This window comes from Panthera onca, chromosome C2 (assembly GCF_046562875.1).
Source record: "Panthera onca isolate mPanOnc1 chromosome C2, mPanOnc1 haplotype 2, whole genome shotgun sequence".
Classification (NCBI taxonomy): Eukaryota; Metazoa; Chordata; class Mammalia; order Carnivora; family Felidae; genus Panthera; species Panthera onca.
In genome coordinates this window covers 49,443,939-49,459,602 of record NC_138347.1, presented here as the reverse complement: position 1 = coordinate 49,459,602, position 15,664 = coordinate 49,443,939, and the positions used below count along the sequence as shown (strand labels likewise).

The 15,664-nt window shown below is 39.0% G+C and overlaps 1 protein-coding gene and 1 non-coding gene across 7 annotated transcripts in view; one reads left to right on the top strand and one right to left on the bottom strand.

Moving 5' to 3' along the window:
* Positions 1-1,581: 1,581 nt before the first annotated feature.
* The window catches only part of NFKBIZ (NFKB inhibitor zeta), a 39,245-nt gene continuing 25,162 nt past the window's right edge, over positions 1,582-15,664 (bottom strand). For 5 of the 6 annotated variants that reach the window (XM_081796576.1, XM_060640136.3, XM_060640135.3 and 2 more), the window contains 3 exons: positions 15,429-15,539; positions 15,134-15,301; positions 11,640-13,055 (listed from right to left, as the gene is read on the bottom strand). In XM_081796576.1, the coding sequence (XP_081652702.1) occupies positions 13,002-13,055; positions 15,134-15,301; positions 15,429-15,539 (333 nt within the window). In that variant the 3' untranslated portion in view covers positions 11,640-13,001. Of the gene's footprint in view, positions 7,817-11,639; positions 13,056-15,133; positions 15,302-15,428; positions 15,540-15,664 lie in introns of those variants that run through there. The other variant, XR_013557893.2, reaches the window with a different exon arrangement.
* Positions 3,471-3,577, top strand: LOC132684432 (U6 spliceosomal RNA). Its single transcript, XR_009612654.1, has one exon. It is a non-coding gene; the product is annotated as a U6 spliceosomal RNA (small nuclear RNA).

The window sequence follows — 15,664 nt, the reverse complement described above, 5'->3', positions numbered from 1 at the left end:
ATCATGTTAGGGGTGTCTGGGTGGCTCAGTTGATTGAGCATGTGACTTCAACTGAGGTCTCACAGTTCATCAGTTCAAGCCCTGCATTGGACTCTTTGATCTCAGCACAGAGCCCACTTTGGATTCTCGCCACCATCCCCCCTTTCTCTTAAAAATAAACATTAAAATTTTTTTTAATTAAAAAAAAAAACATATCATGCAATCTTTCACATGTGATGGAACAACTGGTATTGAGCTGAGCCTTCTGCCATAACTAACAAAATTGGAGACAATTTATGAGGCAATTGTTTTAAGCATTGGACAACAGGAAACACAACACTATGACCCCTGACAGAGGAGAAACTCATAAGGTAAGCTCCATGATTTCCCTGGATCTCTACCTGGGCACAGTTATCCAACCACAACATAGCAAGCTAGAATCCAAGCAGAGCACAGTTGTCCTGCTGAGCTGAAGAGGCAGAGATCAGAGTGCAGGGAAACCAAAGCAGTAATAATCTGTAGGGCAAGGCACCAGAAAGTTAAAGGAGGGGTATCGAAGGTAAAGAGAAGGGAGAAGCTCAGAAGTTGTGCAGAAGTTGCCCAGTAAATCCCTGGCTCAAGGCTAAGATGCACATGCCTATGGCCAGACTCCCTAAGGCTTACAGTAACTTTGGAGAGCGATTACCACAGAGACAAGAGTAGGATAGAGATACTAACCAAACAGTGCTAGTAGACAGGGAAGTTCTGGCCAAGCCAGAGTGACAAGACCTTGTTATCAATTTATTATACCATACATCTATCTGAGATACAAGAAAAAATTAGAACCATCCTCTAGGGTAAGGTCCATTTCAGGCCCACCCTAACAAAGTCTAAAACTAAACATTTAAAAGATCTGCAGTAAAAACTGAATTCAGAGGTTGAGACCTGCCAAGATAGAGGGTGTTGGGAAATATATTGAGCTTTCCAAAGATGTACCCTAGCAAAGCATAAAGTCAAGCCAACAGAAGCACAAGGTAATCAATCAGTAAATGAGCTGCCTAACAGAAGAAAAGGTAACGCTTCTCAAAGAAAAATAACAAAAGTCTAGAACCTATACAATGCATCAATTAATGTCTAGTACACAATAAGAAAAATTACTAGGCAAACATGACCCATAGTCAAGGGAAAAGCACCAGTCCCAACATTACTAAGATGAGGTACTTAGAAGACAAGGACTTTAAAGCAGCTGCTATAAATATGGTTCAAATAATTAAACTGTGTGTGTTCAAAGAATTTAAAAAAATATGAACTTAATGAATAAAAATATAGGGAATCTCAGCAGGGAAATGTAAACTGTAAAAAGAACTAAATTGAAATTCTAGACTGAAAAGTACAATGACAAAAAAAATAATGGCACATCAGACATGGAAGAAAAGTGTCCCTGATGAACTTGAACATAGCAAGACAGATCTATAGAAATTATCCAAACTAATGAATAGAGAGAAAATAGATTGAAGATAAGCAAACAGATCCAAAAAGACCTATAGGAAAATAGAAAATGGTCAAAATATATGTAATTAGAGATTTAGAAAGTAAAGATGAAAATGGAGCTAAATAGACTTGTTTACAGAAATGACAAAAAGACAAACCACAGACTGGGAGAAGTTTTGTAACATGTTTATCTGACAATGGACTCAGAGCTAGAATATATTTTAAAGCTTTTACAACTCAATAATAATAATACAGAAAATCTATTTTTTAATGGGCAGAAGACTTGAAAGACACTGCACCAAAGAAGGTATATGAATGGCTAAAACATACAAGAAGAAATGTTCAGCATCATTAGTTACCATGGAATTGCAAATCAAAGCTACAATAAGATACCATTAGAAAGGGTAGCATATAGGGGCACCTGAGTGGCTCAGTCAGTTAAGGGTCCAACTTTGGCTCAGGTCATGATCTTTTGGTTTGTGAGTTCAAGCCCTGCATTGGGCTCTGTGCTGACAGCTCAGAGCCTGGAGTCTGCTTCTGATTCTGTGTCTCCCTCTCTCTTTGCCCGTCCCCCCCACTCTCATTCTGTCTCTCACTCTCTCTCAAGAATAAATAAACTAAGAAAGAAAGAAAGAAAGAAAGAGAGGCTAGCACTTAAAAAAACTGACAATAGCAAGCATTGAGGAAGATAGACAATAGTGAGGTCTCCTCCACATTGCTACTGAAAGTGAAAATTGATACAACCACTTTGGAAACCAGCTTGACAGTTTCTTTTAAAGTTAAACGTATGCTTATCATATGGACCAGCGACTCCATGCCTAGTCTCCATATGAAACAAAACTCTATCTCCACACAAAAACTGCTCATAGCAACTTTATTTATAAAGAGTCAAGAATTGGAACAACCCCAATGTCCACCAATAGCCATTGTTGAATGGCTAACAAATTGTGCTATGAACACAATAAAATACTACCTAGCAATAAAAATATAACTACTAGTAAATGCGACCATGTGGACGAATCTCAAAAACATCATGCTGAGTGAAAGAATCTGAATGCAAAAGAACACAGTCTGTACGGTTCCATTTATATGGCGTGCAAGAGAGGCAAACTAATCTATAGTGATAGAAATCAGATCAGTGGTTGCCTGGAACAGTGAGTGGAAAGAGGGATTGCCTGCAAAGGGGTGTGTATAAGGAAACTACATGGTGTGATAAAAATGTGCTACATCTTGACTCTGGTGATGGTTATATGGGTGTACGCATTCATTGAACTATACACTTAAAGTGTATACCTTTTATTGTATATAAACTATACCTCGCAAAGTTGATTTTTAAAAGGATAGTTGCCTAACTCTAAATTAGAAGCCTTATCTTCATCATCATCCTACAATGAGTCATTCAGCAGTAAATTTTACAAGGAGCAAGTTCTTTATGAATCACACACAGGCACCCCAAATAAATGTCTAGCCATTTGTGTTATACACGCATGGCTGGGGAAATAGCTGCCCATAAACTAGCCCCTGCCCATCATCCCTGATACTGGGCTACAGAAGAAACTGTAGCTTCAGTTCTCATGTTCCTCAGCATCTTCATTAATTATTTGTTGACCAGTTCCTGTAATAAGTAAGTGTCTGCATTTATTTTATAAGTAAGTTCTACCATTTGAAATCTTGGCTGCTGCAGAGTTTAGGGGTACATTCCCTACAAAATCTGCCCCAGTCTCATACCAGAGGTAATCGTTAGTCTGACGGCATAGTGAACCAACACTAATGCTTGTCAGATAAGCTATCCTAATTAACTTCCCTGCTCAAGGACCCTCTTAAAGCCTTTTTTGAAAACACAGGCAATAAGAAAACTAGGCTTTCCTCCCCTTGAAATTTTCCTATCTGCAGTCAGAAACTGATGGACAAAAATCAAAGCATCCTGAACTCAGGGCACTTCTAGCCCATGAAATGACCACGTGTGCAAAGATGAGTGCCTCTATCTACTTACAGATTTGGAGCCTTCCTAAGGCAGCAGGATGCTCACTTCAGCAGCACATATACTAAAATTGGAATGAAACAGAGAACATTAGTACGACCCCTGCACAAGGATGACACACAAAATCCTTAAAAAACAACAACAAAAAGAAAAAAAAAAACATTCATAGAAAAAGAGACCAGACTTGTGTTTATCAGAGGAAGAGAGTGGGAGTCGGAGAAATTAGATGAAGGTGGTCAAAAGTACAAGCTTCCAGTTAGAAGTACTGGTAATGTAATGCACATGATGTCTATAGCTAACACTGCTGTATGCTATACCTGAAAGTTACTAAGAGAGTCGATCCTAAGAGTTCTCACCACAAGGAAAAACAAAAAAATGTTGTGACTATATGAGGTGATGGATGTTAAGCTAAACTTACCGCAGCAACCATTTCACAATGCATAGATGTTAAGCCACTATGCTGCACAACTTAAACTTACATACAGTGTTGTATGTCAATTATATCTCAATAAACTGGGGAGAAAGGAATAGCAGGAAATGCATAAAATCTCACTATAAGCTCAAATCCTGTGTTATCTATTGTATTAGTTTTTCTCTGGTACAATTTGCATAGCAAATTACCACAAACTTAGCATCTTAAAACAACATCCATTTATGATCTTACAGTTTGGCAGGTCAGAAAGCTAAGTGGCGTTGGATGTATTCTCTGCATCGAGGATAACAAGGCCAAACTTCAGGAGCCACCTGGGCAGGACTGTAATCAGAAGGTTCTGGAGAAGAATCTGCTTCCAAGCTTATTCAGCCTGTTGGCAGGATTCAGTTCCCTGGGCAGGTCAGACAGAGATCCCATTTTCTTTCTGGCTATCTGGAAACTACCTGCACTCCTTGACTCATGGTCCCCCTTCCTCCACCATCAAAGCCCATAATTGTAGGTTTAATCCTTCTCAGGAATAGAATCTCTCTGACTTCCTCTTCTATGACCGGCCAGAGAAAATTCTCTTCTTTCAAAGGGCTCATGTGATTAGACCAGGTGCATCTGGATAGTCTCCCCATCTTATTGTGGGGAGACTCTCTCTCTCTTTCTCAAAAATAAATAAACATTTTAAAAATTAAAAAAAAGATTTTTCTCTCTCTCCATCTGCTCCTCTCCCCTGCTCAAGCACACACACTCTCTCTAATAAAAATAAATAAATAATAAAATAAAAAAATAAATAAAGTTGTCTTTAAAAACAAATGCTACTACTCAGTAATTCAGAGCCTACTTCCCAGATTACAGTAATTAAGACTGAGATACCATAAAAAATACCAGATTTAAAGTTGAAGGAACTGTGTTTAAATCCCAAGGGTTCAGGGCAGAGAGAAATCAGGATGAGCTGGGAATAACTTCATAGAAGTGGCACCTGAGGAGAGCTTTCTAGGATGAAGAGAATTTGGGTAGGCAAGAGCATAAGCAGAGACAGGAACGAACAGGGCATCAGCTGAGTAGTGAGGAGACCCACCTGACAGCCTGAAATAATAGAAGGTCAGACAGATGGGGTAAACTAAAGAAAACATGGCTTTGTAAATCAGAAGAGTTTGCATTTGATTCAGTGAGCAACACTGAGCCTTTGAGAGCTTCTTAGGTTTCATAAGAGTATACTAGTTAGAAATTGTTGGATTGGTGAGAAAAATAAGATTAGAGGAAGAGTAATTAGAAAGCTAGGAGAGACACAAATTGTTCATCTGTTAGAAATACATACTGACATTCTATGAGGAGTGGGGTGGGCTTTAACATCTTCAAGAAAAAAGTAAGGGGATTGAAATACAAATGGTAAAATGATTACAATGGATGGAGCTTCCTGATAGGTTCTCAGGGCTTCAATATACTATTCTACCTACTTCTGCATGTTTGAATGTTTCCGTAATGAAATTTTTTTTAAGCCTATTGTGGTAATCAAGGAGTGAAGTCATAAAAACCTAGACATGGGTGGTGGCAGGAAAATAGAAAAAGAAAGATGAATTCAACAAATATTTTGGCCTTGGTAACAGGTCATGATCTTGAGGTTCATGAGTTCATGATATAACAACTTCAGCTGAGGGAAGGGGAAAAAACGGACTCATTTATACAGTCTTGTAAATAAAATGTCTTAAAAAGGAACCTGTCAACCTGAGCTTTCAATGAAGTGCCTCATCCGTGTGTATGATCAGAATGTGCATAGAAATTAATAATCTGTGTAAGTTAAATTTCCACCTATAGATCTTTTTCTCTGTCTACTGCACCACATGAAAAAACTGGAGAGATTTTTATTAAGTTTAGAGAGTCTGTTTAGAAAAAGCTGACTATTAAAAATGTAGCTTTGTTTAGTCCATACAAAAAATAATTTTGTAAGGCCCTAGAAGTGTCTCGTTTATTTTTTTTATACATGGCAATATAGTATATTAATTTTAAAGTTTTCCACGCATTGAGTCCAGAAACTTATCTAAAAAATTACCCAGGTGGGGCACCTGGGTGGCTCAGTCAGTTGAGCCTCTGCTCATGATCTTAAACTCTGTGAGTACAATCCCCACGTCGGGCTCTATGCTGAGAGCTCAGAGCCTGGAGCCTGCTTCAGATTCTGTGTCTCCTCCTCTCTCTGCCCCTCCAGCTCTCATGTTCGCGCATGCTCTCTCTCTCTCTCTCAAAAATAAACATGAAAAATTTAAAAAAAAATTACCCAGGAATCTTCTGGGTACAAGCACCCAAAAGTCCCAAATGCTTTCTTGTTTTCCGAAGTGATATATTTGTAATTTTCTACAAAATTGCTATCCTGAAGATGAACATTCCTTATTTCCATATCTGCAAGGGCCTAAAAAGGAGAATTTTTTGACAATTTTAATGTAATTTTAGAAGGAATACTTCTTGGGGCAAAAAAGGAGGAGAAAGGCTTTTCAAAGATGAATGAAAGTGATACCCAAAGTAAAAAAAATCATTCGGAGCCATTTCAGAAAGACAGGACTTGATGGGCAGATTCCCACTGAGACAAATGCTCAATCTCAAACCCTAAGCCCCTGAAAGGAGCAGTTCACCTGCAGAGAAGCTGATCCTGAGGCCTTCCATGAGAGACAACTGAGGCAGCAGCCCGCACTCTTACACAAGCACCTGAAGCTGAAGACCTGCAGAGAGACTGTTTGGCTGCAGATACAGAGAAAAGGCCATGTGCGTTAAGACCCCACTAATTGAGAAAATAAACAGTGATTTCAAATGTATGCTACAAATCAACTAAGCTAAGGAATCTAATATTATTTCAGAATCTTAGATCTGTCCCTGTTGTCAAGCCCTAAGGTGCTAAGCTGTTCCAATAGGAGACATATGTTGCATTCAGGTACCAAGAGGTACCCAGAGCTATTGAAATCTCTACTTTCAATTAAATAACCAGAATCCTGCCACTTGAAAAAGTAATATCTAGACCTAAAACACTATATTGCAATGGATTTAGGCAAAGTGGATCAGTATTTATTGTCTGAAACCATGGACTTCCTGGAGTTGATCTTTCACTTTCAAATGTCTGTGGTTTCCTGATTTTATCATTACAAGGTCAGATGTCAAAAATGAAGGCGTGTAATTTATGATCATGTTGCTTTTTACATGGGCAGCTCTAGGTAGTGTGATCAAGGTAAAGAGTAGCAAATTTCTTCACATGTGTACCAGAGAATGGAATGACTGATGATAATCAAAGAAGCTTTGCTCTAAGTTTCAAAAAAAATTAAAGTTCTTTTAACCATTATAATTTTTTTAAGTTTACTTATTTGAGAGAGACAGAAACAACGTGAGTGGGGGAGGGGTGGAGAGAGAGAATCCCAAGCAAGCTCCTCACTGCCAGCACAGAGCCCGACATGAGGCTCGAACTCCTGAAACCATGAGATCATGACCTCAGTCGAAACCAAGAGTCAGACGCTTAACTGACTGAGCCACCCAGGTGCCCCAAACGTTATAATAATTTTTAAATTACAGATCAATAATTATTTTATCGTTTCTACTAAAGTTTATCAACGTTAAATGAGTCTCCTGCTCAATGCCAGGTATTACAGCTAATAAATGAAATGGAGATGATGTATCCTCCATTAAGTCAATTTTGTATAACAAATGCTCATAGATTCTGAAGACGAGACTACAGGATTGCTCAAAAAGAAGTATTCACCTTAATCATTTTGTGAAAAGAATAATGATAGGAGAAAAGATTACAAAACCTCTTTCCCTGGTGTAGTAGGTTAAATGGTGGCTCCCAAGAAGACATGTCCACATCCTAACCCTCAGAACCTGTGAACATTACCTCATTTGGAAGAAGGGTCTTTGCACATGTAGTTAAGAATCTCAAGATGAAGTCATGCTGGATTATCCGGTGGGCCCTCAATCCAATGGCAAGTGTCCTTTAAGAGGCACACAGAAGGAGAAAGCCATGTGAGATGGAGGCCGAGACTGGAGCGATGCCACCACCAGCCCAGGAACGCCTGCCTGGAGCTGCCAGAACCTGAACCAGGCAAGGACAGATTCTTCCCTAGAACCTTTGGAGGAAGCATCGTCCTGCCAAAACCTTCATTTCAGAATTCTGGCCTCCACAACTGTGAGAGAATAAATTTCTCTCGATTTCAACCACCGGGTTTGTGGTAATTTGTTACATAGTCTTAGGAAACTAATGCACCTGAGGATTAAAAACCAAAATGACCCTAGAAAAGTGTTTCCTGAAAGCAAAAAAAAAAAAAAAAAAAAAAAGACAGGTTCAATGACTCCTGATCTCTCCTTCAAAGCTGGTTTCTATGACATGGGATCCAACGTGCCTGGCTCGTAGCAGGCATTCATCAGTTTGCTACCTTATCCCCCCGGGTATTCCAGGAGCCCATTCTGTTACCACCATATGGCCACTGCCCAGCCACACGTACTCTCCAAAGTCAGCATTTCCTAAATAATTTAGACTAAAACTGTGCACTAAAATCATCTTCACATATACCTGCCAGGAGCCCTGAAAACCCTGGAAATTCTGACTCAGGAAGTCTGGGGTGGGGCCAAGGCACTTGCACATTTAATAAGCTTCACAAAAGATGCTGATATCCAACAAAGACCGAAACCTTGAAACTTGGGCATTCAGCAGCTGAAACCAGAGTTGGTATAAAGCTGAAGTATGAAAGTATTTCTGCACTAAAAACGTGTAAACTCCATGTGAATAATAAAATATTTATACATTGAAGTATAAACTATGCTGAGAAAATATAAATTAAAAAGAGAGCTATAGAGGCACCTGGGTGGCTCCGTTGGTTAAGCGTCCAACTTTGGCTCAGGTCATGATCTCACAGCTTGGGAGTCCATGCCCCACGTCGGGCTCTGTGCTGACAGCTCAGAGCCTGGAGCCTGCTTCAGACTCTGTGTTTTGGTCTCTCTCTGTCCCTCCCCTGCTCACACTCTCTCTCTCTGTCTCTCAAAAAAAGTTAACATTAAAAAATAAATAAATAAAAAGAGAGCTGTAAAAGTAAACTCAATTTGAGAATTACTTCCTTGGACACCTGGGCGGGTCATCAGTTAAGCATCTGACTCTTGATCTCACCTCAGGTCTTGATCTCAGGGTCATGAGTTCAAGCCCTGCATTGGGCTCCATACTGGGTGTGGAGCCTACTTAACAACAACAAACAACAACAACAAAAAAAGAGGAAGTATTTATTTTCTCTCTACCACGTGTCAGATACTATGCTACTCATCACATCTGATGATAAATAAGATGGCCACTCCCCTCCTCTCAAGGGCAAATCCAGGGCACTACCAGAAAAAACAAAAACCCAGTAGTCTGGTCTCATCTGAAATCTCTAATCTAAAACCTCATATCCAGGCCTGATCTCAGAGGAACCATTGAGAACTTAGCCAGTGGATGAAGTTGATTTCTCCCTAAGGTCACATTCAATACAGAACTGATATTATCATAAAATGGATGTGGTACTGAGTTTAAGAAGTTGACATTTATTAAAGGTTAGAGGAGTTTGAGGAAATTCTTTCCTGATTAAGTAAAAACAATTAAATGTTACTGATTTGATTAACAAATAGATCTGTAAAATTTGGTCGTTTGAGGGGAATCCTTCGTGAAATACCAAAATTATGGTACTAGAGTTAGTCCTTTACATTTTCTTAAATTTTTAAAAATGTTTTATTATTTATTTTTGACAGAGAGAGAGGGACAGAGTGTGAGCAGGGGAGGAGCAGAGAGAGAGGGAGACACAGAACCTGAAGTGGGCTCCAGGCTCTGAGCGGTCAGCACAGAGCTGGAGGCAGGGCTTGAACTCCCAAGCTGTGAGATCATGACCTGAGCCGTAGTCGAATGCTTAAATAACTGAGCCACCCAGACGCCCCTAGAGTTAGTCCTTTACAAAAGGACTGATTTTAAAAAGAGTACAACTATGCCCATTTTCGTGAAATGGCATTTTCATCTCATTGATGTCATTATTAGATTACACGGCTGAGTCAGGTTCCAAACTATAAGTCACTAGTTCATTATTACTTAATAATAGAACTCTGGCTTGAGGCATTACTTCTTCCCAGAATCAATGATCCCAACCAATATTTACATACATTCATTCACTCATTTAACCAATTCTTTTCATGAGCTCCTTCTATGTGCCAGGCACTGAGGTTGCAGCAGTGAGCATGAAGTCTTGGTTTCTGTGGGGCTCATTCTTCAAAACAACATCCCATCAAGAGCCACCCCACATACCTCTGCAGCAGAGGTATGTTATCAATCACAGCACCCTCTCCTGCCAAGCCCCTGGATGGCCTGAGGATGCTTCTCAACATGCCCTTCATGAGAATGCTTCCAGTAAGAGGTAGAACACAAGATGAAATTGGCCATCCAGATACTAACAAAACTACACTGAATCACTGGTGGTTTCCCCGAAATACAATTGCCTTGGTTCACATCATTTTCTGTTTCTGTCCCTTTTACCACCCCTCCTCCTCGTCATCTATGAACATCCAAATCAACTCTTGTGAAGGCACAGCTCAAATGCTCTAACTTGAAGTCTCCCTTGTTCTCCCCTTTGAGATATAAATTCTTCTGGATCAGTATTTCTCCCCCTTTTTTGTTACCTAACAAAGTGCATGCCTTGTCTGCCACATATACATCTTAAGAAATATCCTTTTTATGTCTTTGAATGCCTCATATTGTTCATTATACAGCTTTGCACTTTGCACGTGCATGCACACAGACACGCAAGTCATATGCTTGCTAAGCACTGGTTCAATCAACTAATTATGAGAGAACTTGGGATTAAGAGAAGAGTTAAGCTCACTTGAAAAAAGCTCACTGTATATCTGTTTCACAGGGGTGTATCGGTTCTACTGTTCTAGTTATCAGGTTGCATTGCAATGCAATGAAAGAAGACAAATTATATTTGACCTACAGAAATATTTCACCTACAGACCTACATTTACAGAAATAAATGACCGACAGTAGATTCCTAACCTGAGCCATGGACTCTTAGTATCTGTAAAGTCCCTGATACTGTATGCAGAATTTGCATATATGTGCATAGGTATATTTTTCCAGGGAAAGGATTCATAGCTTCTAGCAGATTCTCAAAAGAGATTATAAGAGTAGAATAAGTGCAGAATAACTGACTGACACTGACAGATGTTGGTATGTTTGTTCTCACACGTCACACGTCAAAATGGCATGTTGGGAATGAGAAGGACACTGTTTACTGATCTTCCCAGGCTGGTATCTCTCAGGATGATTCTGTTCATATCCAAACTGTTTTCCCTATGCTCACTGTTCCCAGAAAATAAAGTATGAAAACTAAAGTCACAAACATAAGAATTAGCTTTCTGGTACATAAATTTCTAAATGATCAACAGTAACTATTAAGGTTTCATGATATTTTCAGAACCCAATAAGCCTCTACAAACTTGGCAAACAATCTTTTTATGTTAAATCATATACACCTTTAGGAATCATGTTCTCAAAAAAAGCCAAATTAAAATATATTAATATTTAATTAATATAATATAATCATTAACATATTAATATTAAAACATTGATAAATATTACTGTTTTATAATATTTAATATAATATTTTATTGCTACTTTATAAATTTTATATTTTAATTAATATATTAATAATTTAAAGTTATTTAGATTAGTAATTAATAGCAGTTTTTCAGCCTAGGGAAATATAAATAAGGGCCTAGAAAAAGAAAATACACATCCCTAAGATGAACGGTATTACTGAATTAATGTTTATTTAAATCCATGCATGAGTTTTTCCATGAGTTCATAATACAGCTGTATTTACAGATAGTAAATAACTATAACTAACTTTTGTCCACAAGACATACTGGGTCAAACAATGTGATCGATCCAAAGGTTATCTTTTTTAAAAGGATTTAGCTATGAAGATGATTAGTCAGTCAGTTGCTTGTGGGACTTCTCATTAAAAAAAAAAAAAAAGGTTTTTAATGAATCAAATTTATTACAGTGAATTAGTGTGTGCAATCAAAGCCAAATACATTCCTTGGTGTATGCAAGAGTAAAAAGCAAAATAATATTAATAGAATCAAGGTTACTCAAATATAAGGCATTTTTTTCTGGATGGTAATGTAAAACATCATAGTGTATTAACATTATTTGACAATAGAAAACCAGTAAGACACGGTTCAGTGTTGACTTTTTGATGTTCCAATAAAGGTAACAAAATTCCAGCAAGTAAATTACAAAACCTAGAAAGTGAGCCATAAAGAGGTGTTCTCCTCAAGAGCATGCAATTCATTACAAATAATGTGTTTCATCTCAATGCAGGAGTAAAAGCATATTTACAATTCAAACAGAGCTCTGTCGGCCAGGAGGGGAACGACTCTCCATCTGCTTCATCTACAGAGATGGTAGACAGATGATGATGACACAGCTCTTTGGAACATGTATAATTTTTTTAAATAGTGACAATTCACTTGTTCTTTTCTACTCTGTTGATTTACACATTTCAAATGTGGCCATGTCAATGGCCAAATATGTACAAATACTTCAAAAGACAAAAACAACAACTGTATACAACTTGCAAAGATCAAATTTTAACCATGGTACATTTCATCTAGTCCAGCACCTAGACACTTTCCAACACCAATAACGGCCATCAGGTACTGCGTTAGGCCAAATGAAGCCTCAACATGACAAACAGATTTATTTTTTCCCTTTCAAATGCTGTCCTTTTCCTTACAAAAACATTTACAATTGACCTACTTTTAAACTGGCAATAGCTACACGAGCAAGGCCTGATGCCACAAATCAAAGCCTTGTCCTACCCGAAAACGACTGTTAATTAAAGTCAATTTCACCACTCAAGATTAAATTCAGGTGTGTAGATCCCAGATACCTGGGTGTGAAATATTAAAATCTGCCGAAAGGAATTAGATATTTTTCTTCTTTTCCTTTAATATAACCCACTATATAATAGTGAACTAAATATGTTTGTTTCCTAGAAACAACTTACATTTGCCAATACAGGGCAAATGGTCTATGTACAGATACATTAGGACTGCCTAACTGACAGTGAGTGTTGCCGACGAGGCTCCACGTCAATGGAGCTAATATGGTGGAGCTTTCTGCTGAATGGACTTTCCCTTCAGGATACGTCGGATCTGGAAGAGAAATTAACAGGATTGGTGAGCTTTACTTTTTATGGTCAAAGTACCGTATTTCCTTCAGAGTTTCACTCTTTTTTCACATCCTCTAAACCGTTCACGTCAACTTGTAAGTAAACATATGAAGAAATATGAAACAATACATGTTGAGACTTTAAGGTGACTTTAAAAATACCACTATAACTCCTTTCAAGACTTATCACAGATCTATAATGATCTTTGAGTGCAAGAGAGTAAAGCATCTCCATTAAAAACTACCTAATGTTGAGGGGCGCCTGGGTGGCTCAGTCAGTTAAGCATCCGACTTCAACTCAGGTCGTGATCTCATGGCTCGTGGGTTCGAGCCCTGTGTTGGGCTTTGTGCTGACAGCTCAGAGCCTGGAGCCTACTTCAGATTGTCTCCATTTCTCTGGCCACCCCCCTCCCACCCATTAGCACGCTCACTCTCTCTCGCTCTCTCTCTCTCAAATATAAGTAAATATTAAAAAAAAAACTACTTAAAGTTGAAAATCTCCAACAGCTTAAATAAGACCTATATAATCCTTTCCTAGTCTCTAATACTGCTATTTGTGAGAACATTTAATACAAGGCAGTAACGATGGTATATTACAGTATCTCACCTATTTTGAAACCAGCTTGAACTAACAAGAACACAGAACCCACTTCATACACACACAAGTCAATCTTCAAATACCCTTCAAATGAGAATAGCTGCCATGGTATCCAATTAAAGCATCTGTGCATAATGTATGCCTGGTGATTAAATTTACACACCAGTCTGACAAACATCGCTGTATGACTGCATACCACATATAGTGAAGTAGAGGCAAACACTGGGCTTTAAGCCTCTGCCATTTACTAGTAAATGAGGATTCCTGTCTGTGGGATCTCTGAGTCCCCATTTTCTCAGCTGAACCTTTACACTGCAAAGTTTTTGTAACTATGAAGTGGTATAACATACATGAAAACTCTTCACAAGTTATTAAGAAATTCACTTTAAGTTATCAAGAGCTCTACAAATAGCATTTGTAGATGCTGTAACATTGCATAGCATTTGTAGTCCTGTAACATTATGGTCATAATGAGGGCTATGAATCAAAGAAAAGGCTAAATTGCATTCCATATGTTTTATTTTGTGATTATCAAAGTTTGTAATGACCTGCCCATAGCCATAGTTACCCTCATTTACCCCAGGGGAAGATTTCCATCAAAAATATCTTAAGTTCTAGGGCACATGGGTGGCTCAGTTGGTTAAATGTTCGACTCTTGATTTCGGCTCAGGTCATGATCTCACGCACAGTGAGATGGGGCCCTGCATCGGGCTCTGCACTGACAATTTGGAGCCTGTTTGGGACTCTCTCTCCAGCCCCCCCATGCCCCTCCCCCACTCGCTCTCGCTCTCAAAACAAATAAACTTTAAAATATATATATATATATGTATCTTAAGTTCTGAAAAGATTCAGTTCTTGTTATCAAGAGAAGTTGAGTCATGGGAAACTCTTCAATCTCCAAAGATAAATGTATCACTGTAGAAATAAAGCATAACTGTGTTTAAAGTATTTCTAGATTCTGAATTACATAAACAACCTTCCATTTCCTATTTAGTATTAGTTAGTAGATAGAAATAACTGTAATGGCTAATGTTTACTGACCACTCACTATGTCCCTGGGCTATTCTGAACACTCTACAGGGACTGACTCATTTCATACCCACAATCTGAAGGCCCATCACTCACCAAAACTAAGACTCTCTTTCCTCGATGTCTGCAGGAGCCCTGGCACCTCCTCTTTCATCAGCTTCCAAAACCTCAAACCATTCTGACTGACTCTACACCTAACTTTGTGTTACAGAAGAGAAGACAATCTGACTTTTGACCATTTTGAGGCCATGGATAACCCCCAAATTTCTTCCTCTTCCCTTAGAAACAAAGCAATGGACTCCAAAGTTGCTACCAAAGGCACTGGGAGACGCAGACACTGACAGAGCCTGCCTAAAGAGCACCAGCTCGCCTCTGCCCAGCACAACCACATCTTCCTTTATGTTTCAGACTAAGTGCCCCTTCTGTAGCTCCCACCTGTTCCCCCACAGGGCCATCAGGAACCAAATGCACTGGCTGTTCATTCTCCAAGTTCCGAGTACTTGGGTCTGCTCCCTTCCTCATCAACAGGCGGACTGCATCCAACTGTGTCACCCGATACTGAAGGCTGGCAGCAACATGGAGGGCAGTGTTTCCATTGTAAGCCTAAAGACAAAGAGATCAAATGACACCTATCAGAAAGGGAGGTTTTCATGAAAGCTGCTCAACAGCCTGAAGAAGATGCAAAGGTCATTCCATGTCTAGTGCAGTTACTGAGGCTTTCTAGAAGTACCTTCGCATTCACAAAAGACAGGCAACTGGGCAGCTCCAGAAAAAGGCGAATGAGTTCCAGGTTTGCTTCTTCAGCTGCCAAATGCAAGGCTGTGCGACCACTTTTACGATCCTTAACAAAGACAAGAGGGGAAAGAAAATGAACATCCAGACACCGCTTTTACATATGCTTTTCACCCAGGCTCACAAATGTCTGACTCACCCTTAGTGATTCACTGTGAATGCTGTCTTCTCCGC